We start from the raw sequence: 25,029 nt of genomic DNA on the forward strand, positions 1-25,029 counted from the left end.
CCACTGGGGGGGTGGGTAGAGGAACGTGCTGGAAACTGGTGCTGGTGTCAGTATGTAGGGACAGAGGGGAGCAGCTCCGGAGTTTGGCAGGTACCAGCTGAGGGGGATCGGAGCAGCTGCCTGTACAGAGGGTGAATGCTGAACCCCCTCCATCAGGTGCAGGGGTGGTAGTTGTGTCCAACACCCCTTCAGCTCCGGCAGCTCATGGCCGTGATCGCTGTTAGAGCAGAGCTCAGCGCTGCCCTCCGCTCCTGTGAGCAGCTGCAGCCGCCATCAGCCTCCCCTCAGCTCCTCTGCCCTGGGCCCAGCACACCCAGAGCTCTCAGCCGCCCCTCACGACCTCCGCAGCCCCCCTTATGGAACCTCCTAATAGTTCCCATCCTTAATTAATAATTAACTTAATGGATCCAGCTTTGGACGATGGGGACGCGCTGGGGTCCCATGAAAGGCGCTCGGAGGACCCGCCGGCAGGGGGCGCTGTCACATCCGTCGCGCCGCACGTCGCCGCTCTCGGGCCGCCGGTGCTTCCGGGGCGGCTCGGGCCGGGCCGTGGCGGCCGCAGGTGAGTGGACAGGGGCGGGGGGAGGCCGGGAGGGTCCGGGGGAACGAGGGGGAACGAGGGGACTGGAAGGAGCTGGAGCGGGTCGGGGGAGGTGGTGGCGGCGGGACAGTGTCAGGGACGGTGTGCTGAGGTAGGGTATGGTGGACGTGGGAGGGGGGCTGTGGGGCTGATGGGGGCGAGGGATGGGGGAGCTCTGAGGGAGGTGGAGGCGCAGAGCGGGGTCGGCAGGGCAGTGTAAGGGCAGTGGGGGAGTCACAGGTAGTGGCTACAAGAGCTGGGGGCGGGGGGCGTTGGGAAGGGCTGGTGTGCGGAGCAATGGCCGGGGATGGACGCTGGCTCAGGTGGAGCCTTGGGACTGAGCTCGTTTGTCTTACCCCGCAGGATGCAGCGGTGGCCGGTGCTGCTTTTCCTGGCCTGGGTCTGCTTGCTCTTCTTCTCTGGTATTGGGCTCTTCATGAGTGGCTTCCTGCTCACCCGTATTGAGCTTGCCAACAGCAGTTCCTGCTCAGACCCACTCGCACCACCACCGTGGGACAAGCAGAACCTCCCACCAGGCTCCTGTTGGCTGCCCCAGCGCTTTCCCAAGATCGTGCTCGTTATCATCGATGCCCTTCGTTTTGAATTTGCCTTGTTTAACCCAGCCAAGGTCAACCCACTGCCCTATGAGAATAAGCTGAGTTTTCTGCACCACCTGGAGACTTCTCAGCCCCACCATGCCCGCCTCTACCGCTTCCTAGCTGATCCCCCCACCGCCACCATGCAGCGCATCAAGGGCCTCACCACCGGGTCACTGCCCACTTTCATTGATGTAGGCAATAACTTTGCTACCTACGCGATCCAGGAGGACAACCTGCTGGCACAGCTGGTGCAGAATGGTACGTGCGACGTCCAGCCAGGGGAGGGCACGTAGAAGGCACTTGTGCTCATGTGGGACCTTTATTCTTCTCTCCCTGTTAAGGGAACTGATTAGCACACCTCCTGGCTGTCAGCTAATTCTTTCACCCTACCCCAGACTTGGCTGAAGCTGTTATGCAGGTGGGCTTTGTCTGGTGCTGGGAGTGAGAAGCAGGTGGGACCTGGCTTAGGGTTTATTCAGAGATGGTGAGAAACATGTGAAGGTGGCTGTGCTAGTGGTGGCTGCCACAAGGTTATTGCCAGGAGCGGCTCTGACATGCCAAGGACACTGTAAGTCTGTTGGCAGTCAGGTGAGACACCCGATGAGGGCGGAGCTTGAGCCAGGTGTGGTATGGGAACCTCACCTGCCTGCATCTGTTACTACATTTTCTGTATAGTTCGGTGTTGCCTAGATGTGATTAGTGAGGTAGTAAAGAGTTTCTTGTTAGGATGGGATGATGGATGAGAGAGAGGATAGTACGATGCTGTCCTGCATTACCTGGAAAGATTTTCTTCCGGGGCTCAGAGTGCTACAAATGACAATCATGCTTTTGCATGGGATGGGACAATGGGTTGCCAGCTTCCCTGTGTGAGGAAGGCAGGCAAATGCAGTTAGTCATCAGAGTGCAAAAGCACTCGCAGACCTTGTGCCACAGCATTAGGGGAGGTGGTTTCTGCTGCCAATCTGGAAAGGCTCAGAAAACATAACAGCACGGCTGGTTGCAGACGTGGCAAGGACAAGCAAAGTGTGGGCAATGGTAAGCATGTATGCTCTTGCCTTTTCTGCATATAAAAGCCCACCACAGTTATGTTTCAAGTTGGAGCCCAGGATTCAGTTTCTGATATCTGCTGTCAGTAGCCATCTATTGTGTTGTGTCTTACAGTTGGATTGTGCAGCCCTTGGCAGTGCTCTATCTGCTTGGTAATACAGTAATGCAAATGAATGACCATCTACTTTTTGGCCTGTTTAGTTTGTGCATCTTTCTACTAAGGTGACGTGGCAGAGGTTAATGATAAGTAATGCGGTTGTGCTGGTGCGTTTGGAGCTGGGAGCACTTAGAGGGCTACAAAGGGGGCAGAACTCTCCCTTTATTCAAGCTCACTTGCAACCAGATGGTGATTAAAAAGTCTCAGTCTCTTTTATTATGGGTTTTGAAGGAGACAGTGCTCCAGCACATGAGCTGGATCTTCCCAGACTTGACACTAGTGTGTTTAATGATGTGACTCGGGTGGGCTTCCTACTCTCATCAGTTCATTTTTTTCTGCCTCAGGAAGAAGAGTGGTCTTCATGGGTGATGATACTTGGGATGGACTCTTCCCAAAGAAGTTTTTCCGCTCTTATTTTTTCCCTTCTTTCAATGTGAAGGATCTTCACACTGTGGACAATGGGATCTTGCAGTATCTTTATCCTACTGGTAAGTAGTTCTTCCCTATAAGGCTGATCCACCCCTTTTGTTGTACAGGGTTCCTACTACAAGACTGGGGTAGAACTGAAGAATTTTGGTGTGATAGCACTGTGTAGTCACACCCACTCATGTCTGCTGCCCGGGGATTACAGTCATCTAGCTGGATTTCCACAGATAAGACAGCTTTGAGGACCCATGAACTGTTTCTCTAAATACTGTTTCTCCATTTGGGAGGTAGGGCTGATTGGTAGGACTGGGCTGCAATTTTGAGTTCTATGTCTGTCCTAGAAATATACAGCCAGGAGGAGCAGCTCTTTCCTCTGTTTTGCTGCATGGCTTCCTGGCGGTGCTTTAGGACTAATCCAGTAGTCCTGCCACCCAGTGGAAGGTGAGAGCAAATTGCTGCTCCCAGTCTCAGGGAGAAGTTGAAGTGTGGGGTTGATTTGTGAATTTTATGTGATTTCAGACTCCCTATTGAGACTTAGGTTAGGGAAAATGTTCTTCGCTTTATCTGCATATAAATCTAGATAAATCAAAGTTGCGGTGGTCTTTTAAGGTGAAGATGAGGAAATTGCCCTAATGATGGGTATTTCCTTGTAGTTTGTCATTCAATTTGTCATTTATCTGCAAATGTATTGATTTCCATGTGCTGAGACCCTGGAGTAGAAGGGAGGGATATGTCCCTGGCATGGGACAGCATTTGTATGCCAGGCCCATGTTCCACATGGGATGCAGAGAGGCACGTGGATGAGTCTAACCTGAAATACCTTCAGGGAAGAACTGGATTTCTGGATTTTCCTTTTCCTGAGCGTCCCCTTGGTTTTGCAAGAGGGGAAGAAGCAGCAGTTTCCAGAAGCAGCTGTACAGCTCTGGCAGAGGGATCCAGGAGTAGAGCGTGTTCTTAATCCTAGGCTACTGTGTGATAAGAGTTTCCTTGTTTTGCAGTGAACAGTGGTGAGTGGGACTTGCTGATTGCTCACTTCCTTGGTGTGGACCACTGTGGGCACAAACATGGACCTGACCATCCTGAAATGGCCAAGAAGCTCACCCAGATGAATGAGATGCTCAGGTGATGATTGCAGTGGTAGTGGGTTGCCAATTGGTTCCTGCTTTCGGCCAAACTAGGGGGTCTTACAAGGGGATTTATGGATACAGAAAACCTGTTACCACGGAGAATGGATGTGACCAGTAGCAGCTGGGAGCCCAGCTATTGGACAGTCTTGTCTGTATAGGCATATGTTCACAAGGGAATGACAAAGAACAGGGTTTGGTTTCAGAGCTGAGGCCTTTTCAGATCTTGGAGCCTTAGTTCTCAACCAAACCATCAGTTGGTGGCGCCTCACTTTCTTCATCTTAAATTAGAGGTTGTCACACTGAGACTTAGCTGATGTTTGAGAAACATTTGGAGAACCTTGGCTAGGGAGTGCTGAATTTACTGCACAGGCCTGCAAGTTGTGTGTTTGTGTCAGAGTGCAGAATGGAATCCAGAAATTCTGCTTACACAGCTGTGCCTGAAGCTAAAATGCTATGGCTGTTGACTTAGGATTGATTTCATTTTTGCTGTTACAAGGACTGAGTAACACGCCTTTCTGTATGTGAGAGTGCATATGCATTGTGCTGTACTTTTTGCATCCTTCAGGGACAAATCCCACATCTTTTTTTCCTTAGAAGCAGGAGTTTGCTCACACAGCATGATGCAATAGGTAAGACCCTCATGGGATTAGCTAGCCTGAAATTGGGAATATTCCTTCTGAATGTCATTATTTTTAGAGATCCCATGCAGCCTTGAGGAACACTCACAGGAGATTTAGACAACATCAGTCTACCTCATTTCAGCGCTCTGACTTTTTAGTTCATTTTTAAAGCATCCATTGTCCCAGTCTCTGGTTCAGTTGATACAGCTCTCTGTCAGCACCTAGTTTTGCTCAGGTCCTTTGGTGAGCTTCACCTCTCCCACATAATCAGGCTTGGAAGGGACATATCCTCTCCCACCTGTGCTCCCGGGGGTTGATGACTTTCCTTATATGTGGTGACAGGTCCTTGGTGGATCACTTGGGGAATGACACTCTCCTTCTGGTGGCTGGAGACCATGGCATGACAGAGACTGGAGACCATGGTGGTGATAGCCAGAGGGAAGTGAATGCAGCACTGTTTGTGTATAGTAAAACACCTCTGTTCGGCACCGACCCTCCTGAGGTAAGAAGCAGATCTTTAGTTGCTACTGCCTGAGGTGGCATCTTGGGCAAAAACTGCATTGTGGGGTGCGAAGCATAACAGCTCAATCAAAATTGTTTAGATTGGGAGGGAGAGACACAGGGACCTGCAGGTATCTTCTATCATTTGCTTTGGGCAGGATTGAGTTTCCCCTGTGTTTTAACCATTGTCTTTCCCAGTATCACCTCTCAACAGCGATGCCTCACCATCGTCCTTTCTCCTGGATGAAAGTCTACATTGCTGTGTCCTTTCCAAATGTCTTATTCCTCCTTTGTCTCTCCAGGAGCCTGAGGCCATTCCCCAGGTGAACCTGGTACCCACTATGGCCCTGCTGCTGGGTGTGCCCATTCCCTACAGTAACATAGGGGAAGTGATGGCTGAGCTGTTCTCCGGGGATGGTGATGCTGTGTCTGAAGCTTTGCAGCAGCTCTTGGTTTATCACATCAATGCCAAACAGGTACGGCAGGGAAAGACTGGCTGGCAGTGCTGTGGTAGTGCCAGGGGTTAGTTGTGTGGTCTTAGCTCTTGGACATATTGGGAATTCACTGCATTTGGCTTCTTGGGAGCTGCTTTCAGCTGGGTAGTTTGGCAGTTGTTTGGAAGCTGGAAGGTAGCACAGTACTATGTCTATGGCAGGCCTCACTGCTAAACTGGAGGAGAGAAGGAAAGTTTTCTTAGGCACACACCTCTTCTGCTTGGTATAGGTGAGACAGTGATATGTTGTCATCTTCATAGAGAACTTTGTGAGTTACCTGCTTGCAGTGTTTGTTTGGTAAAAGACAATCATATTCCAAACATTAATGGGAGGCACCTGTTTAGTACCTGGTAATGAGCGCTGCACTGTAGAAAAACACTGACCTGGAAGGTGTTATTTGCTTCATGGTAAGGTCCCAGGTGGTTAGAAGTGGGTTTGTTTACTTGGAGAAGCTGATGGGAAGGTTGTTTCCTCGAGGCTGAAGGTGACTAGGGGTAAGTTTCCTTAATAGGGATTGAGAAGTACATGCAGGTGTTTTGATGTTTCTTCAGTTTTGGAGGAGAAACAGTGTTAGCTATAATACTGTCCTAGAGCAGTGGCAGGAGGAAAGTGGTAGTGAATGAAGTAGTGAATAAAAGAAACGCCTTGTAATAACAGAATAAATTGGAACAGAAAAGATTTTTCACGTGTTACAAGGTGTGTGTCTCACCTAAAAGCCTGGCTGCCTGTGAGGGATCCTGCATTGCTAGAAGCACATTGCTAGCCTGATTTTATTCCTCGAGCCCACAGTCAGGGCTCTGATGTAGTCCTGTGGTTCTCAAGGAAGAAGGCATACCAAAGCAGGACCTTATTTTGACCCAGATGCCTGGAAACAGCTATGTAGATTGGGCACCATTACTGCATATCAGTGAAGAGCTGGAGAGGATGTTATTGCTAATGGGAAGGCAGAAGTGTTCATTGTGCTTCCTATTTATATAGGAGCAGTGTGCTTTGTCATTTAGAGATGATAATACACTTTACTGTCCATTAGCCACTGAGAATATTCATCATGTATGGGGAATTAGCCATATCTAGAGCTGTCTCTTAAATCATTGCAGCTAGTTGTCTGAGTGTTTCTGGCTTGATCACGTTGGTTTTAAAGAAGCATTGGCATACCGAGGAGGTCATGCAAGCCTGGGAGAGAGCTAGCACATGTGTTTACCATTCAAGGGCAGGAGCAGACTGGTTCTTCTTGTGCTTCAAGGTGACTGGAAGCCATGTGAAATTATCCATGTATTTCTGGAATTGAGCTGATCTGCACTGTTGAGCAGCTGAATGTTCTTACAGGTGCCCTGACTGGTTAATGCTCTCTTAAGACTTTTGTGGCAACTTTGGGGTCATAGCTGGCTCAGTTACTGTGGACTTAAAGGAAAAGGCAGAAGGAATTCTCCTTAGTATGGTGGCTTAATGTGTCTGTCAAAAAGAGTGAACAGTTTGATTTGATCCACTGCAAGTTGTTTAATTTGATGCCTGTTGTCATGGAAAAAAAGTAACAACACAAGATGAAAGTTGGCAGTGGTTCGGAGTAATAGCTGGTGATGACTTGACATTCTGGGGGACGTTTACCTTGTGGTTACCAAAGACTCTATGTATGAACTTGTAATGATGTGTAGTGCTAACAGGTGGAGAACTGGGTGGCTGAAAGGTGTCAGCACAGTTGTCAGGACAGATATATTACTTCAGAGGGATATTGCTTTGGCAGAGGGATTATTTTTCTGAGACTGCTTACACTCCAGAAGGGTTATGTGAGGAAGGTGGCAGTGAGTCCCCTTCCCAACACTGCTTTCTGATTCTGTCCTCTCTCCTGTTGCAGGTGGACCGCTTCCTGCACTCCTACTCACTGGTTGCTCAGGACCTGCCAGCAGAGCAGCTCCAGCACCTGCAGGAGCTCTTCTCCAGCGCTGTAGAGGAGCACATTCAGCTCTTGGCCCAGGTGCAGAGGGCAATGCTGGTGTCTCCGGAACTGGAGTCCAAGCTCAGAAGCCTCATCAGCCGCTTCCAGCTCTACCTGCGGCAGGCACGGGCTGTGTGCACCCAGTCCTGGGCCCGCTTTCATCCTCTGCGTATGGTGGGGGGCTGCTCCCTCGTTGCTGCTTCCTGCTTGCTCTGCTATGTGGCCTCAGAGCTGGCCACAATGTCTGACTCTTTCTATCGCAGCTGCCTCCTGTACCCCCTTCTTTGGGGGCTGGCTACAGCTGTTCTGTGTGGGCTAGCCTGTGTGCTCACACAGGAGGAGCTGGATCTCCTCCTGCTGCTGTCTTGGGCAGCTGCAGCATCTCTGCTGGGCTTTTTCTGGCACTGGTGGGGCTGGCATCCCAAGCGAGCCCGTTTGTTGGGCACCCAGCCACCCTTAGCCAGCACTGGTGTGAGGCAGAGGCTGCGAGTGTGGCTGGGGCTGGCATTCCCCATGGGCATTCTCCTTTTTCGCTGCGGAGCAATGTTTTCTGATAGCTTTGTGATAGCTGAGGCCCAAGTTGCCCCATTCCTGTTGGCCTCACTGGTGATGCTGCTGATAGGGAAGCTCCACTGGGATGGTCGCCTGACTGTACCGGAAGGTTCCAAACAGCAGCCTCTTGGCTTTTCCTCTTACCGAAAAGAGAGCTGGCACCTGCTGTGCCTTGTGGCTGTGCTTCTGCTTTGCGTGCGACTCTCTGGCTTTTTCCACCAGTGCCGTGAAGAAATCCCTCAGTGCCGGCCCTCCGTTTTCCTTCCACCTCTTGCCAGCCTAAGAAACACACGGGCCAAGAACCTCTTCTACCTCTTATGCGTGGCCTTGCTGGCTGGGCTGGTGTATGCAGTGCGGAGCTGGCTGCGACACTACGGCAATCTGAACAGCTCAGACCCCCTTGTACTCTTTGTACGTTGGGGTTTCCCACTGGTGGTCCTTTGCATTGCCTGCTACTGGGCTGTTGCATCCAGTGCTGAGGACTCTCTGGGCAAGCTGCAGGAGCTGGTACAGGTGGCAGTCATTGCCTTTCCATGGGCTGTGTACGGGTTAGTGTTTATTGGGTTGCTGCTCCTGCTGTGCCATCCCATGACAGTGTTTGCAAAGGATTCACGGGAGTCTGCAGGATCCATTGTCACTCCCTACCAGGGGATTCCAAGCTCCAAAGTTGACTTGCTCCAGGTCATCCCTCAGATCTACAAGAGGATGCAGGAGTCTGAGAAGAGTCGCCTGGAACGGCGCAGCTGCAGGGCCACAGTTGCAGCCTATGGGCTAGGGAGTGTGTACTCAGCAGCCCTGGTCATAGCGCTCACCCTCATGGGCTTCCTCTTGATGCTCCTGCACACTGAGCGGCTCAGTCTTGCCTTCCTACTCCTCTTCTTGGAGGCCTTTGTGCTGCTGCACATCCACACACGTGCCAGAAGCCTCGCAGGAGACACTGGTGAGTCAGGGTTCAGTGGAACATCTTTTGGATGTGCAACCTGAGCATTACAAGACTGCAGCCTCATCCTGTTTTCAGTGGGAGAAGCAGAGTCCAGTCTTTGCTCCTGGGGAATGGCAGTACACAGATCCTCCTTGCAGGATCCTTGTAGCTTATTTAAAGCTGCTTAAATTCTCTAATAGAAGAGATGCATGCAGTGTGGAGGGAGTGTGGGAAGAGAAGGGAGTCCTACCCCAATGCTTCTTTCCAGAAGTGGGAGCAGCTGCTAAGCCCTCTGTTGCTGACAGAGTCCCGCAGCAGGGTGGGCAGCAGAGGGAGCACCTGGCCATGTACTGGCATCTTGACTAGTTTCTGTCACAGAAGAGTGAGTGGGAGGGGAACATGAAAGAAAACCCTGTAGGTTTCTTTGGACTATCTTGTTCCTTGATGCTGATCTTTCTCTCTCTCTCTCTCTTTTTCTCTCTCAGAGCCTTTTTCAGTGCCCTGGTTTGCAGTCATCTCATGGCTCCTTGCTGCTTCCCAATTCTTCTATTCCACGGGCCATCAGCCCATCTTCCCGGCCATCCACTGGAACGCAGCCTTTGTGGGCTTTCACCTTGACCACAGCACAAACCTCCTTCCTGCTGTCCTGGTGGGCGCCAACACGTTTGCCTCCCATATCCTCTTTGCAGGTAAATCAATTTCTTCCTGGGCCGTTGAGCCTGAGCAGACATGGCTTTGCCTTGTCTGGACACCTGCAGGCTGAGCACGAGGTGATGAAGGCTCCAGCACCAACTGAACAGCAGCATCTTCACTGTCCCCTTTTGGGGCTGCAGAGCTGCCCGTGGCTTGCAGCCTCCATGCAGTTGTGCCTGACCAGCAAGCTGGAGCTGGAGTATATGATTCCTGCCACGTCCAGGGCATGACGGCAGAGCCTAGACTGCTCCTCATCTCCTGGGCTCCTGGTAACTTCATGTGCCTTTGTCCTCGAGGTAGTTGGCTGCCCTCTGCTCCTGCTTTGGCCCTTTGTGTGTGAGATGCCCAGCTCACAGAAGAAGAAGTCCAAGAGGGAACCTCAGGAGGAGCTGCAGACGGTGGATGAACACATGATGGAGATGAGGCTGCGGGAATCCCCAGAGAAGTTCTCCACTGCTCTGCTGCAGCTGGGGCTGAAGTACCTCTTTGTCCTTGGGGCACAGGTATGGCCTGAGGTGGGATGGCTGTCTGGGAATAAAACTGTGCTGTGAGAGCCACGGGGCTCTTTGACATGAGATAGGGCTCAGTTGGGTCAGAGGCAGGCCAGGGAAGAAATGTTGAGGTACAGGTGAAAAAGCAGATGCAAAGATCCTCTTCTTAATCTGTGCAATTTACCATTTGCTTTGAGAAGGGCAACAGCATGGAAGCAGCAGTACAAATTAGGTTGCTTTTTGTTTCCATCTGCCCAGGAGCATCTGTTTGGAAACTGCAAGTTTGTAATCCCATTTGTTTTTTTATCCCAATCCTGGTCACAAATCACCTTTGTTTTTTGTCTGTGCTGGGAGCTAAATGTCAGAAACTTAATCCCGTGAAAGTAAACAGCTTTCTGAGGTTTAGCTTTTCAATTTTCCTATACAATCAGACCAGAAACAGTGTGAGACGAGGAGGAGGCCATGTGTGACTGCCCTTCTCTCTGAAAGATTAGGTAAGCTTAGCTGTAATGGGAGCTCTCCTGTGTGCTGCCCTTTCCTTGAAGGGCCTGTATGCAGCACAGGTTGTTTGTCTTTCCTGATGCGATGATGGGAGAGAATCCTCTTTGGGATGCTTATTTCTGATGTACTGGCCTCTCAGGTCTGCACAATTTAGTATTGCTTTCAGGTATGGACCTGTTGCCCAGAAGGACTTTGCAGTGTGTCACTTGTAACTTTATTTTCCTGGTCTCACCAACAGCTTCTGGCCTGTGTGTGTGCAGCTGTGATCCTCAGGAGGCACCTCATGGTCTGGAAGGTCTTTGCCCCAAAGTAAGTTGCAGGAGTTAGTTTGATGCTGGGTGTTGGCTCATGCTGCTGAAGTCTTGGCTATAGTTCTTAGCTAGTAATACTGGAAGTGACCATGTGATTGATCTTCAATAACTTTTCACTAGTAGAGGCTGTAGAATTGGCCTTGACTAATTCCTGCTTCAGGTTCAGAAGCTGGACTCAGACTGGAGCAGAGTCCTTTCTCCTTGATTTTCAAGGACGCCCAGAGCCCACCTGTAAGTTAAAGAATATTCAGGGCAGAGAGGCAAAGGTAGTGTTATCAGCCTACAAATGAGATGCAAACCTTTGCAGTAGTAGGCACGTGGGATGTCCTTGACCTCTGGGAGTTCCCAAATCCCACTTTAGTGTCTTCCCGAATGGCCTTGAAACCAGCAAGGAACTACAGGCATGCTTGGCTTCTGGATCGCAAGCAGCATCCACTGCTAAGGAATAAATGCAATCCACGTTGTATGACTGGTGGTACTACCGGTCCCTCACTGTCAGGGAAAATTATCTGCTGGGGTTGTGGGTAGCATGATACCTTATTGCATCTGTTGTGCCTCCAGGTTCCTCTTTGAATCTCTGGGCTTCATGGTGAGCAGCATCTGCCTCCTGCTGGGGATCTCCCTGGTGATGCGTGTGGACTGTGCCGTTAGCACCTGGTTCAGCCAGCTCCAGCTCAGGTAGCACCGAAGATGTGGGGAACCTGACTTGCTCGTCGGCCAAGGCTGTGGTCATCTCCCTGATTCCTTAGTGCCAGGAGGGGTTCAACAGCCACCAGCAACGAGTGCCTGCCGACAGCAGTTTGGGATTATCCCTAGCTCCCTGCCTCAGTGTTGTGCAAAAGAACCAGTGCCGGCTGTTCCCTGTTCATTGTGATGCTCTGCAGGGAGCATGCTTCTCAGTGGTTGAGGTTGGAACTCTTGTGCATTTGTTAGCAGCAGGAGGAAGCCAAGAAGCAAGAAGAGTCCTGAGGTGCTTCTCCGCAGAACCAACAGCAGGATATCTTGCTAGTGCATTCCCAAAAACTGCCTCAACTGTGCTGCTAGTAGGCTGCAGTGGTCTGCAATGTGCCTGGAGAGCATCATCTTGCCTGTGCAGAGACACTGACTTACTTGAAGGGGCCTGCTAAGGAGGGACAGAGAGAAAAGGCTACTATAACTCTGCCCTCTTGCTGGGTCCTACAGCCACCACTTCTCTCCGCATGCTCCGTTTTCATGCTGGAATCAGAGTGCACACAGCTATGCTGGCAGATGGTTTCTGGGGTCTTGGTTGCACCTGCCTTCCTGTCAGCCTAGTTCATTGCTCTTAATGAGGCCTCTCCTGCCCTATACTCACTCCTGTTTTTCTGATGTTCCTAAACAGTACTAGGGGCTGAGTAGAGCTGACTGGGCTGTCTTGGACAGCCTGAAGCAGGCATAGTTTTTTGGGAAGATTTATAGCAGGGTAAATGGTTTCCATGACTGGAAAACTTCACTCATGACCTTGGCCTGCACTGTCCATATAGTCAGGGCTGTAGCAGCTGGGGCTCTTGGTCTCCTCCTGAGCATATGCTGCAGGATGGTTGGTAGTTGATTAGGAACAGTTATTTGCTAGCAGGATGTAGTGACAGACCATTTGACTCACCCCTGTATTGGATCTTGTTAGGAAGAAAGGAGGGTCTTGTGAGGCTGACTGCAGGACTGACCTTGGTGAGAGCTGAGAACAGCTGCTGGAGATTTGTGAGCAGGTGACAACTCCTGCATGGTGCCCTAATGCACTGGTACCCATGTATGTGCTGGGGAAGTTTCTGTCACCTTGATGGCATCCTAGGCATTGTGGAGGATGGCATCTGTGACCCAGTACTGGGTGCTTATCACCCAGTGATCTTGCTTTTGTGCATGAGGCTTTGTGCTTCAAGTGAGCTATCTCGAATCTGCTTTTGACTGTGTGCTGTCAGATGTATATCTGTATGGGCAGAAGTGGAAGATGGTGACCATGGTGCCTGGCTGCATTCCAGCTGAACTCCCCCTGCACTGTTGATGGGAGCTGGGATTCCTTACTGCCCTGAACCACTGTGTGGCATTATTTGGTGCTATGAAACTTTTCATCTCTTTCCCCTCTGGAAAGAGCTGAGGACTGCTTGCCTGAGATTCTTCCTTCAATTTTTGTTCTGGTCCCTGCTTAGTTTTTTGACTCATGCATCCTAACTGCTTCTGCTTGAGTTCCTCACTCAGTCTGAGAGAGTCTGCCTGTGTAACTTCAGTTTCTTCCTCATCTCTGCCCTGGAAGGCTCTGGGGAAGTGTCTAGCCATCTCAGTGATTGTTTGAGTTCTTACTGTCATGTGTGCCCAGTAGCTGTGGAAAACATCCTTGGAGGACAAGTTTAGTTTTGTGTTTTGCCCAACCTGGGTGGTAGTGCTTGCTCAGGTCTCAGGAGGCAATTCCAGGGAGGCTTACACTGCTCTAATTTTGAACTTTCATTGCTTGGCCAGCTTCTATCCTGCTGCTTCTGCTCTTCTGTCTGAGCTTTGTATTTCTTCACCTCTGTGGTCCTGACCTGCTTAATTTCACCTGACAAAACCAGGGACTCTTTTGTAGCTGACAGAACTGTCTTAACTGGCTCACTGCAACTTGGTTGCATGCACAGCAGTGCTGGTGCAAGGAAAGGGGCAATAGTATGTGGCTGGGAGCTGCACAGAAACAATGCAGCCCACAGTTAGATAGGCTTAAACAGTTTCATCATCCTTTAGGTAGGTTATTGACTATATACTGTGACTCCTTAGTGGCCAAAGGGTTTTCAGGTATTGCAGGGTAATACTGAGGGATGAGAGTGCTTTTGTTTGGAAAGAAGGAAAGGGATGGAAGTAGCAACTAATCAGTGAATTTTCATTTAACGTGACATTAGATAATATGTTACTAACCTCCAAGTCTGGAGCTCCCGTATGTCTTGTTGTAACTGTATAACCCAGTCAGGGTTTTATTGCTGCCTGAATGTGTTTGTGTTGGCAGAAGTCCTTAAGGTCACTAATGCTGTGATACTGGCCTTCAAGACCCCCGCTGCTGCCATCCAGGCCCCTGGGCTTTGTTCTCTCTCACCTCTTGGACTAGTTCCTCTTTTAGCAGCTGCCATCATGCTGCCAAACCTTCCCATGTCTGTTGTTTATGCACAGATTCCTTCCCTCAGCCCCTTACCTCCAAGGTTGTGGTGGCTTTGTGGACCTGCTGGAACCAGAGGCCTGTGGCCTGGGAGGCTGGGGCAAAGCAGAGAGAACAGAGCTGCAGCTCTGTAAAAACTCACGTCTCACCAGAGAATGACTGGACAGTGGCAGTCCCCATTGCAGAGTGAAAATTAGGACTTTGTTTTAGCCACATATTTTAGTAGTTTGAGCCTGGGTCAAAAGCTGAAGCTCCCTTGAGAGCTTCCAACAAATCATTATGCCTACTTATGCCTCAGTCTGCTCTCCAGAATTACTGCAACCTCATTCCCTGACTCCTCTTACCGAGGTACAAGGATGTAGCTTCGAGTCTCTTCACCTGGATTTATTACTTGCAGTAATGAGATTGCAAGTACACAGTTGCCACTGCAGTGATGCCAAGGACAGAGGACTGGCCTTATACTGACTGCTCTGCCAAGGGAGACTGGCTACTACACCAAAGAATTTAGAGTCAAGATAAGTTTTCCAAGGGCTGGAGCTGCTCTTATTTTCTTTCATTCACATGTTTAGTCTTTACTGGCCTTCCCTAATGGCCTTTGAGCTCATCATTTGGCTGCTGTTCTTCTGAGTGTTTTGGGGATAAGAGTTCACATTTGTTCAAAGCTTGACGACCTTGGAATCACGACGTGCTGCTGGTGGTGGAACAAACGTGGCTGTGTTTGCTCATTTCAAACCCCAAAAAGCGTGTGGTGGAGGGTGCACAGTGATCTGAGAGGAGGAGACCTGGTGTGCTGGGGGGGAATGCTCTGCTGTGCACTGTCCCATTCAGACTGTCACCAGGTCCTGAGTAATTTGTGTGGGATATCGCTGGGGGGGAGGCAGGGTTAAAGCAGCCATCACTCCTGCACATCATCTGCTCTCTTGGCGGTACAGGCCGTACCCGTCTCTTGGCAGCGGGACGCGGCTTGGGCCTCCTCGGCCGCCGTCGCCCCCTCTACTGTGAGAGCTCAGCCGCTGCTATGGCGGCCGCCATCTCCCGACCAATGGCGGCGAGGACGAGGAGAGCGGCAGCTAATGAGAGGAGGGCGGGAAGGCGGGAGGAGAGCGGCAGCCAATGAGAGGAGGGCGGGAAGGCGGGTGGAGAGCGGCAGCCAATGAGAGGAGGGCGGGAAGGCGGGAGGAGAGCGGCAGCCAATGAGAGGAGGGCGGGAGGAGGGCGGCAGCCAATGAGAGGAGGGCGGGAAGGCGGGAGGCGAGCGGCGCGATGTGGCGGCGGCCATGAAGCGGCTGCGGCGCGGGGCGGCCCCGGAGCCGGGCTGCCTGCAGGCATGGGCCGCACAGTGCGAGGCCTTGGCCGGGCGATGGCGGGTGAGACACTCCCCTCATCCCCCTCCCCGTCCCCACGGCTGCCTCGCGCGGCCCTCGGGAAGCTGGGCCCAGGCGTGAGGCTGGCGGCTGAGCGTGTCTATTGCAGGAGGCGCGGGGCTCGGCGTGTGGAGGAGAGGTGGCGCGGCAGCTGCGAGGGGCGTTCGGGGAACTGCTGCTGAGGATGCAGGGTGAGTGAGTGAGAGAGAGAGAGAGAGAGAGTGCCGGCCGTGCTAACACTGCACACCCGGAGATCGTGTGCCCAGGCTGCTTCCTCGGGAATCCCGTTGCTTGGTGCAGGCTGGATGTCCCCTACTTGCTAGACCATAATGAGCAACTTGCAAAACAATATGCATGAAATCTGAGGAAAACATCCTTGCACCTGGTAACATGCAAAAATAAGTATTCTGTTATGACTCCAGTTCTTCTTGTGAAACAGAACTAAGAGAAAATAAGGCTGTTCACGCACCAGGCAAAGTTGAAATGGAAAGTTTTAGAATTGGTACTCGCTGATTCCTTTTGCTAAGCTCTAATGTATTGCTTCTTACATTAATATACCCTATTGCTAAGCAAACTAGCCTGTTTCAGTTATTCCTGATCACTGCAGGAGAACTGTACTAGGTGACCTTTCAGGGCCCCTTCCAACTCAGGTGATTCTCTGATTCCTTGCTGCAAGTGGGCTACAGAGAGAACCTGATGAGAGAGAAATGCTCTTAGGAGGATTTAAGGAGAAGAGCAAGTAGGTTGTGCTGTGGAGGCACCTGGGAAGAGACAGTGCAGGAGATCTGTTCAAGATATTGGATCACCACTGGAAGAGGGCAGGTTTTTGGTGATCTTTTGGAAGTGCTGTAAGATCTCTGGCCTGGAATGCTGCAGTGTCCGGATACCAGAGCAGCAGATGACTAAGTCATTGCTGGCACCTGGAGAGGGAGGTGGCATCTGCTGTCACCCTAGTTTGTGCAGTCCTCAAGTTGTAGATTCACCATAACAACAAAATATTTGACAAGAAACTTCAGCTGTCAGAAAGCATGGGTGTTCGTAGGGCTTTCTTCAAGCCGTGAAAAAGAAGATCAGTGTCTCATTGGGTTTGTTTACAGGCTTGCCACCTGCCCTCCCCACAATGCCTCTGGAGCTTACTGTCCTCTACAACTCCCTGCTGTTTGTCCTGGGAACGTCTGACTGTGCCATCAAAGGAGAAGCAGAAGGAATACGCCATGGGCTCCTCAGGGGTAAGGAAGACTGGCTCTGCCAGGAATGAAGTAGGTAAAGCTGCATGTGGCTGTGGATAATGTGCAGCTGTATGGCTGTCTTGCCTGCAGTGAAAGGGAAAAGCTTAAGGGGACTGATAGTTTTCACTCCAGAAGATGCTAATCCTCTAGCAAAGTTACAGTGATATTAGCTAATTACTGTTTTTATGATGGTATGGTGGGTTCAAGGAAAACTTAGCAAAAAATGCTGCAAGTTGGAGAGAAATCTGCAGTGTTAGCATGTTTGCTCTTGGACAAATGATCACAAGAGAGCTCTGTAAAGCTGGATCCATAGTTCTGAACTGTGTAGTGTCTCTTTTGTGTGAAGCCATTAGCTGCACTGTCAGAGTCTGCTTCCAGTGCTGCTTTTGTAGCCTGGCAAGCCTTGATAAGTCCATTCCATCCCTCACTGCCAAGGAGACCATGCTCGTATCAGCCTTTCTCTCCCTATTTGGAAGGTGTCTGTTACAGAGTACTGACCTGTTGTCTCATGGCTGCTTTCTGGTGCGTTATTTTTGGATAAGTGTTAATTTCTGACTTTTTTCCAGTTTTGGAGGCTTGTGGAACCTGTGGGCAGGACCTTAGCACAGAAGAGCTGTGGCAGAAGGTGCTGCAGGAAGTAACTGTTGAGGAACTACAGTCACCTTTGCACCGGCTGGCGGCCTTGCAGGCAGCGTGGTGGTTGGCAGCCAGCTGCCTGCAGAGCATCACTGACCTCTTCCGGCTCCTAAGCAGATCTGAGGTATCTGAGAATGGATGCATGTGGAGCAACTCCTGCACTGCTGTGTGCCAGAGCGTTTGCCTGTTGTGCCACCCCTACAGCTCTGAAGTGTGAATTAGCCATCTCCTCTTAGTCTTAAAGATTTCTTAAGCAGGTTGCCCCTTGCCTCCTGCAATTCTTGTAGCCTGCTTCACTCTGCAGCTGGCACTTGAAGCTTTTTTGAGCGAGTCACGTCATTTGCAGCCTAGGCAGTTGTGGGTGGGCATTAGCCAGTTTGTGTGCTTTGCCTCAAAGGGAAGTGTCTGACTTGTTTGCTGCTGCCAGGAGCCCCATTTAGCCTGGGCTTGTATTTCACTTTCTTGCTGTCACTGTGAGTTTCTAAGTCATCAGTGTGTGCTGTACCTATATTTGTGCAGACCAAAATAAATACCTGCCAGTTTGCTAAGGGATCCAGAGCTGACACAAATATTGTGTTTGTCATAAAGCCTACTCTGCATGTTTCCATAGCATTTGCAGATCTGAAACAGTCTTTCCCAGTCATTGTGAGAAATCCTCTCCTTAGCATCCGAGTTTACTCAGAACAGCCCCAAATGTGTTAATGGATCCTGGAGAATCCTGGACCTGGAGGCACCAGGCAGGTAATGAGGGCTGCTGGTAGACTTGCAGTTTCTACAGAGGAAGCTGTCAGTAACAAGGCAGAGCTCTTCTTGCTGATAAGGAGGGGCAAATGCCTTCAGACAGCACTCAGACCTGCTTTGCTGGGAGTCCCTCTGGCTACACCTCATGCTGATGTGGAGAGTTGCTGCCCAGGGACAGGCAGGAATCACTGTGAGTGGTCTGTAGTTAAAGGGAGGGGATGGAAGGACCTTGCTCCCCCACACAGAACATTGGGGATGGTTTAGTAGGTGTTCTGTTTCCCAGTGCCCTGGCGTCTGTTTTGCCTATTTCTCCTCAGCATTCCCTGCCTTCTCTCCTCTGCATGTTCACAGGATCCAGGGAGAACTCCCTGCAGTGGAGAGAAGAATGAGCTCCTCGCCCTTCTCAAGGCATGGAGAGCACCTGCTGAGGAAGCCTCCATTTCCCTTGTACAGAGCACTGAGGAGTTGAAGGAGACCCTGTGCACTGCAGCTGCCTTCTTGCAAGGTTTGTGAGAAGGAGGTGGCCACCCCTGCCACTCCCTTCCCTGCTCAGTTGTCCCTCCTCCCACTCACCCACTGCTGTTTTTTTGGTTGCTCTTCCTAAGCATGCCAGTCATTGGGCTTTTCTCTTCTTTTGGAAGAGAGCCTGGACTCAGTCTTTAGGCCTAAGCACTGCTATTCAATATCCAAAGTATTTCTCTGATTTTTCTCACAGCTAAGCCTCTCTCCCTTCAGCCTGTCTTGTGTGTTAGCTTGGTGTGTGGGATCCACAGAGACCTTTGTATAAAATGGAAGGCTTGCAGGGAGGCTTTCTTTTGTTTGTCTTTTTGCAAGTATATTATTCCTTCTGGATTACAGTGCTGTGGGAGATGTGCAAAGCTATTGTGCAATCTTGTTGTCTGGTATTGCAGCAGATAATTATTTAATTTTGTAGGGCAGAATTTTAGAATGGTTTAGGTTGGAAGGAACCCTAAAGATGATCTACTTCCAACCTCCCAGCTGTAGGCCGGGACACCTTCCACCAGGTTGTCTGTAGCTCTACCCACATGGCCTTGAACACTCCAGGGCTTCTCTGAGCAACCTGTTCCTGTGCCTCACTGTTGTCTGAGTAAAGAATTTCCTCCTAATGTCTAATTTACATCTACCATGCTTTAGTTTAAAGCCATTAATACTTTGCCTATCACTATAATCTGGGATAAGTGCCCTTTTTCATCTTTCCTGAAGGCCCCCTTTGGGTACTGGAAGGCCACAGTGAGCCTTCTCCAGGCTGAATTATCCCAGCTCTGTCTGTCTTTACTGTAGGAGAGGTGCTTCAGCTCTCTGATTATCCTTGTGGGTCCTCTGAGCCTTTTCCAACAGGTCTGCATCCTTGTGCTGGATGCCTCAGACCTGGATGCAGTACTGCAGATGGTGTCTCACAAGGGCAGAGCACGAAGAGACTTCCCTTGCCCTGCTGACCACTCCTGTTTTGGTGCACAGCTGGGCCCATGGGATTGCTTCCTTTGTGGGAGGCTGTGGGAGCAGCCTCTGCATATGCATGCTTGAGGGAAAGGCTGAATGAGAAGGGTAGCTGCAGAGTTGTGATACTGGATCTGTCCTAGGGTTGCAAGAGCTGGAGGCAGGGAACCTCTCCACTACCCTTTGCCTTCTCCAGGAGGCTGCAGGAGGATTCTGCTCCAAGAGGGTCCTGGCCCTGATCTACGTCTGCCTCGGCTGTTGTGCTCAGAGAATGGTAATGGCCAAGCCTCACCTCCCCTCTGTTGGGGAGAAAGGGAAAGCAGCCCAGAGCAGGCTGGGGAAGCACAGGCTAATGTGCATGCTGCCTCTGCGTGGTCCTAGTCTGCTAAAAGATGACAAGGTTTCAAGCAGAATTTTCCCTTGTTGCTCCAGCCTCCTTGGCAGCCTCAAAATACAGGCAAGGCTTTTCTCTGAATATAAAAGATTGATATGGAAAATTTAGCTCAGAAAAAATGGTTCCAGGGAGGGAGTCTGAAGTGCTATGGACCACTGATATGAGTGTGCTGCCTAGCAGGGATGGGATGAGTGCTGTGAGGGAGCGTGGCAGTGCAGAGAGGTGTTTGGTGAGTTGGTGGGCTAACTTGTGTGAGTGTACTGCGTTTGCTTAGAGGAGAAGCATTGCTTCTCATTGGAGAAGCAAAGCAGGATTGTAAAGATGTCCGTAAGGTGTCCTTGCAGCATATGCCACTTCCCACCTCCCTAGTGCAAGCCCCAGACAGCACTTCAGCACCTGAAGCGGGCCCTCCAGGTAGACTTCCAGTGCCATTCTGCCCTGTTGCACACAGCAGCAGTGTACCAGGAGCTGGGGGAGACAGATGCGGAGCTGCAGGCCCTGTCTCTACTCTATGAGGTATGTCTGTTTCCTGTAGTTCTGCTGGCTATTTTTTCTGTCTCGCAGAGCCTGCATGGACCTTCAAGCATGCTTTTGCTTTCCAAAGGGTTCTCTAAAGTAGAAATCCAGTACCTTCAGCAACTGCTTCTCTGGATTCATCAGTGAGCAAGAAGGAGCCCAGCTTGGTCAGGAGTTTCTGCTTCAGCACCCAGCTGCTGGATGTAACAAGATCTCTGGTTCACATTTTCAATGGCTTGGAAAAAGAGGCTATTTTCTAGTGTCAGAGGGTGTCAGTCTCTTAATTGTCTAGTAAAGAGGCCTTAGAAGGCAGGTTGTGGCTGTGAGGTGTTCATTAGTCAGTCGTAGCAACCTTGATCTGCCTAGGAGGAGTGGGTCACAGCCATAAACACTGAACTGGCTCTTCAGCTGTCTGAAATGCATCACATGTGGAGAGCAGTCTCCTATTACTCATGGCCCAAGATCTGGTCTAACCAGGTCTGTGGTTGCAACGGGTAATGCTGTTTCAGACAGCTCAGAGCACCTTGGACTCAAAAGCTGGGGCATAGTGTTCTCTGGGTGAGTGGTATTATATATCTCCTGATGCTGTGTGAAGTGTATGAATCTGCCTGTCTCTCTGTGATCTTGGCTTGCTTTTCCTTTTCCTGAAGGTGGCTGTGATATAGTGAGTGACAACATTCTGTGTATGGGATGCATTACTTCTCCTTTTTGGGTACATCTGCAAATGCCAGAAATAAGCAGTGATTGCAGCTGCTTGGGACTTGGCCGGGGTTGTGCTGTTAATATATTTTGTTCCTGTTTTGCAGGCTCTGGAAAGAAACCCTCCATCAGCTACTTCCTCTTGTCCATACTTCCTAATTCGAGTAGAACTCCTTGTCAATGCACCAATATTAGTTTCTCTCCTCCGCCATCGCCAGCCCTCTGAAGTGAAGTACCTGTTGGCACAAAGGTGTCTCCAGGATGGGAGGTAACAACTGCTTCTAGACTGCTTGCAACATGCTATTTCTTTAGGATCTGTAGTGGTCTTTTTTCCTTCTTGTTTGTGTTCCTGGAAGTCATTCGGTCCAGTACTGCTGTTGTAGCTCTGCTAAAGTTGTAGGTATTGAGTAGCAAGTACAGTGCAGGGAGCACCTGCAGGCTGACAGTTCAGGTTAAGCCTGGCTGCTGGCACTTCTTGGGCTCACCTTGCTCTTTCCAACACTTGTCCTGCTTCTGCAGGGTGGCTGATGCAGTGGAACATTACCTGGATTTTCTGGCTCTGCTTCAGGAGGGGCTACAGCAACAGGCAGGTATCTTGGTGACTTGGTAGATGAGACCTTGGCCCAGACTCCACAGCCTGACTCCAGTCTCTAGTGTCCAATGTGAGATATGGAGGAAACTGACTGGGGTTTGGTAACTCTGGCCTGTCTGTCTTTGGATTCACACAAGAGGCTGCTTGCCACTGCTGTCTGAAGAAATAGCTCCCTCTTGTAGGGGGCAGCTGTTGGCCTGGTTTTGGATACCCTTTGCTTTAGGAGTATGGCCTTGTCTTGACAGCTGAGCTGTTGTTGCGTGACACTTTCTGCTTTCTGAAGCAGGCTCCAATGGCTGTGGGCATGGGTCTAAGCTTTGCTGGGCAGCAGCTCTGGGTTCCCAATAAGTATGGTCCTTTTGCTTGGCTGTGTCTTAGCACTGCCATCACTTTTGCTCACCAGGTACCCCTAGATGGTGACTCACTTCTTCCTAGGATCCCTGAGGTGTTCCTGGAAGCAGCATCTGCCTTGGAGCAGGGTGGAAGACATCAAGATTCATTAGCAGTGTGTGATGAGGTCATCAGCAGGACAACTAACCTGATCCCACAGATAGTACAAATTGAGGAGAAGCTGGAATGGCCAGAGTGCGCATCACTGGAGGCTGGGCTGGCTGGTGGGCTGCCATCACAAAAGAGAGAGAGTCTGTGCTGCCTCATGTGGAGAGCAGCTGCGTACCTCCACCAGGGCTGGGTGTGGACCAAGCTGGGCAAGGGCAAGGAGGCCCTAATGCAGTTCAGCAGGTAACAGTGTTGTGCTTTGAGAAGCAGCCTATCTAGCAGGCTGTGGTGCCTGGTGTGAGCAGAGCACAGATCAGCATGGGGGCTGGTGTGACAGCTTACAGCTGACTTTCTAGCCCAGGCATGGCACTGAAGTTCCTCCATTCTACCACTTTGCAGGTGCCTCAATGAGCTCTTGCGATTTCAGCCTTGTGGGCGTGGTGTTGAACCAGCAGGTAGGCACTGAGTGGGCCCTGTGTCTGACTGCATCCGCATGCTTGGCAGTGGCATGTAAAAGGCAAAGGTTGCATCTCCTGTGCCACCTTTGGCAGGAAGTATTTGTTGCAGTGTGCTGAGCTCTGTGCCACACAGAAGGGACTGGCTGGTTTTGTTGGAGCAGGATTTCTTCTTTCTTAGATAGGTGATGGTTAAACAGATTGTGAACTGGGAAGCTTCTCAGTACTGGATTTCAGGGAAAAGATTTGTATGAGTTTTGCAGATGAGCAGGCAAAGGCTAAGCTACTGCCACAGTTACTACTACACTGCAAGCATGTAACATACCAAGCTCTTGGTGTTTTTTGGTCTTACCCTCTGGTGTTTCCTGGCCTTTCCCAGCCTGGCGGCAGTCCTGGCTCTGCCACTGTGCGTGCAGCAAGGGATCTGGAAGATGAGCAGACCAAGCAGATCTCACCTGTCTTTACCATTAACTTTTGTCTTTCTATGACAGAGAGTCTCCTGCCAGAAGTGAAGGTTCTCCAGAAGATCAGGTTGCTTTCTCTGATTGGGCGAGGTATGCAGTTTTTGGAGCAGGAAAGGCACAAGGAAGCCTTGCTCGATTTCCAGCATGGCTTGCAGATCTCACCAGGTAAGAGGTTCATTTTCATGAGGAACAGAGAACTTTCACTTTTTTTTTCCTGTATTGCTTTAATAACTTCAGCAGAAAGATGTCATGATTTAGGTCATGCTTACTCAAATGTCAAGGGCTACTGGCACGTTACATATCTGAGGTGCTCCTCTGAAGCTTGGTGAGCTCACTACTAGCTATTGCTTGATGAATGCATCAGAACCCTGATCATGACTACTGCCCTGAGGCAGCCTGAAAGTTTTCAGTTCTTCACATTCCCAGTACAGTCAGCTTCCTTCCAGAGAAGGGCTGCTTCATCCAGGAAAGGTACCTCTCTACAACTGGCAGCCCAGAGGATGAGTGTGGAGGCCTTTCAGAGTGAAGGGTGCCAAGCAGCATGCTCTGAATGCACTGGGGTAACCTCTGCAAACCTCTGCTGAGATACTGTAGGGGTCTGAGTCTTAGCAGGATCTGCCAAAACTGGTGGTCCCAGTCCTGACCAAGGTTCCCTCCCAGCCAGTCCATGCACTGGGGCTGCAAATGTGTTTGCAAGGAAAACCTCAACCCATGTCCAAACAGAGGAGTGGCTGGCTGTGCAGCAGGACTGATGCCATCTGTCTTGGCTTCCATCCTGGCTACCAGCCCCAAGGTTAATTAGAGCCTGTGACATAGACAGCAAAGTCTCCTCCCCTGTTATACCAGCTGTCATCGTGTTGAGCTCCTGCATCTGGTAGCTAAGCTTCTCTTGCAACACTGCAGCAGTACAGGGGGCCTGCTTTTTCTCTGCTAAAGTCTGAATCCAGCACTGTGTCTTGTAGATGACCCAACTGCTGCCTTCTACCTGGTGCAAGTCCTGTGGAAACTGAACCGAAAACAAGAGGCTTCTGATTACTGGCAGAAGTACTTGGAGAGCCCTGCTGTGGAAGACAGGCAGCAGGAAAGGCAAGGAAGATGTGTAGTGGGGCACGTGGGATGTTAAGAGGTCACACGAGTTCTGGTAGTGCAGCCTACATTCTAAACTCTACATTCTACATTTAACTCGGCTCCTCCCAGCCTGCACCTGCAGCTTAAATGAATCATATAGAATCATCGAGTGGCCTGGGTTGAAAAGTACCTCAAAGATCATTTAGTTTCAGCCCCCTGCTATGTGCAGGGTCACCAACCACCAGACCAGGCTGCCCAGAGCCACATCCAGCCTGGCCTTGAATGCCTGCAGGGATGGGGCATCCACAGCCTCCTTGGGCAACCTGTTCCAGTGTGTCACCACCCTCTGTGTGAAAAACTTCCTCCTGATATCCAACCTAAATCTCCACTGTCTTAGTTTAAAACCTGAGGAGCTTTGCCCCTATGTGTGCTCTGAGATGCTCTACAAAAGAGACACTGAGCTAAAGCCTAGATCTGTGATGGCTCTTTCCTCTTTCAGGCCCTTCCCTTTGTACCTGGACTCATGTCTGAAGCAGGCAGCCCTCCCACAGGACGGATCTCTTGTTAGGTGCATACAGGATTACCTCTGGACCACAAGGCAGGACTCCGCAGTGTAGCCCCATCAGTGTGCTCATCACCACCTGGTGAAGTTCTGCCGCACCGGGGTGGCACGAGATCCCTATGGGCTCCTCCAAGACTCTAAGCAGCGTTTGGATGAAGGTGGATTCCCAAGAGACTGAAACAGAACAGACTTCCTTTTCTAAGGAGAGCCTCTGATCTATTTAGTTCATGTATGTGTGTATATATATATATATATATATATATATA

At 50.5% G+C, this 25,029-nt stretch overlaps 2 protein-coding genes across 15 annotated transcripts; both read left to right on the forward strand.

Moving 5' to 3' along the window:
* The first annotated feature begins 401 nt into the window (after positions 1-401).
* On the forward strand, positions 402-14,794 carry PIGO (phosphatidylinositol glycan anchor biosynthesis class O). 2 transcript variants are annotated; one of them, XR_014939253.1, is made up of 11 exons: positions 402-562; positions 944-1,437; positions 2,728-2,871; positions 3,808-3,931; positions 4,899-5,058; positions 5,360-5,533; positions 7,404-8,976; positions 9,444-9,647; positions 9,948-10,154; positions 10,882-10,952; positions 11,516-14,794. XR_014939253.1 is itself a non-coding variant. In XM_015848321.3 (11 exons), the coding sequence occupies exons 1-11, from the start codon at positions 402-404 to the stop codon at positions 11,634-11,636; spliced, it is 3,429 nt and encodes a 1,142-aa protein (XP_015703807.3). In that variant the 3' UTR covers positions 11,637-14,794. The 2 variants fall into 2 exon arrangements, 1 of the variants encoding a protein (XP_015703807.3); XM_015848321.3 differs by having other exon boundaries at positions 9,952-10,154.
* Positions 14,795-15,317: 523 nt separating this feature from the next.
* Positions 15,318-25,006, forward strand: FANCG (FA complementation group G). Of its 13 annotated transcripts, XM_015848323.2 has the most exons (14): positions 15,318-15,454; positions 15,561-15,642; positions 16,549-16,680; positions 17,247-17,440; positions 18,409-18,562; positions 19,659-19,789; positions 20,279-20,425; positions 21,232-21,392; positions 21,644-21,710; positions 22,120-22,457; positions 22,614-22,669; positions 23,161-23,298; positions 24,096-24,219; positions 24,701-25,006. In XM_015848323.2, exons 1-14 carry the CDS (start codon positions 15,365-15,367, stop codon positions 24,816-24,818), a joined length of 1,932 nt encoding a protein of 643 aa, XP_015703809.2. In that variant the 5' UTR covers positions 15,318-15,364; the 3' UTR covers positions 24,819-25,006. The 13 variants fall into 13 exon arrangements, 12 of the variants coding, with proteins under 12 accessions (XP_015703809.2, XP_085385829.1, XP_085385828.1 ...); XM_085529703.1 differs by lacking the exon at positions 24,096-24,219; XM_085529702.1 differs by lacking the exon at positions 21,644-21,710 and having other exon boundaries at positions 22,152-22,457.
* Positions 25,007-25,029: the final 23 nt, after the last annotated feature.

This window comes from Coturnix japonica, chromosome Z (genome assembly GCF_054131305.1).
Source record: "Coturnix japonica strain WE chromosome Z, WE-NBRP24, whole genome shotgun sequence".
Classification (NCBI taxonomy): Eukaryota; Metazoa; Chordata; class Aves; order Galliformes; family Phasianidae; genus Coturnix; species Coturnix japonica.

Bases quoted from the DNA above. Each gene is read 5' to 3' on its own strand.
- PIGO (XM_015848321.3), top strand. From the start codon at position 402: ATGGATCCAGCTTTGGACGATGGGGACGCGCTGGGGTCCCATGAAAGG. The intron at 2,872-3,807 runs GTAAGTAGTTCT...CTTGTTTTGCAG, and splicing joins GCAGTATCTTTATCCTACTG to TGAACAGTGGTGAGTGGGAC. The intron at 3,932-4,898 runs GTGATGATTGCA...ATGTGGTGACAG, and splicing joins CAGATGAATGAGATGCTCAG to GTCCTTGGTGGATCACTTGG.
- FANCG (XM_015848323.2), top strand. From the start codon at position 15,365: ATGAAGCGGCTGCGGCGCGGGGCGGCCCCGGAGCCGGGCTGCCTGCAG. The intron at 20,426-21,231 runs GTATGTCTGTTT...CCTGTTTTGCAG, and splicing joins CCCTGTCTCTACTCTATGAG to GCTCTGGAAAGAAACCCTCC. The intron at 21,393-21,643 runs GTAACAACTGCT...CTGCTTCTGCAG, and splicing joins AGGTGTCTCCAGGATGGGAG to GGTGGCTGATGCAGTGGAAC.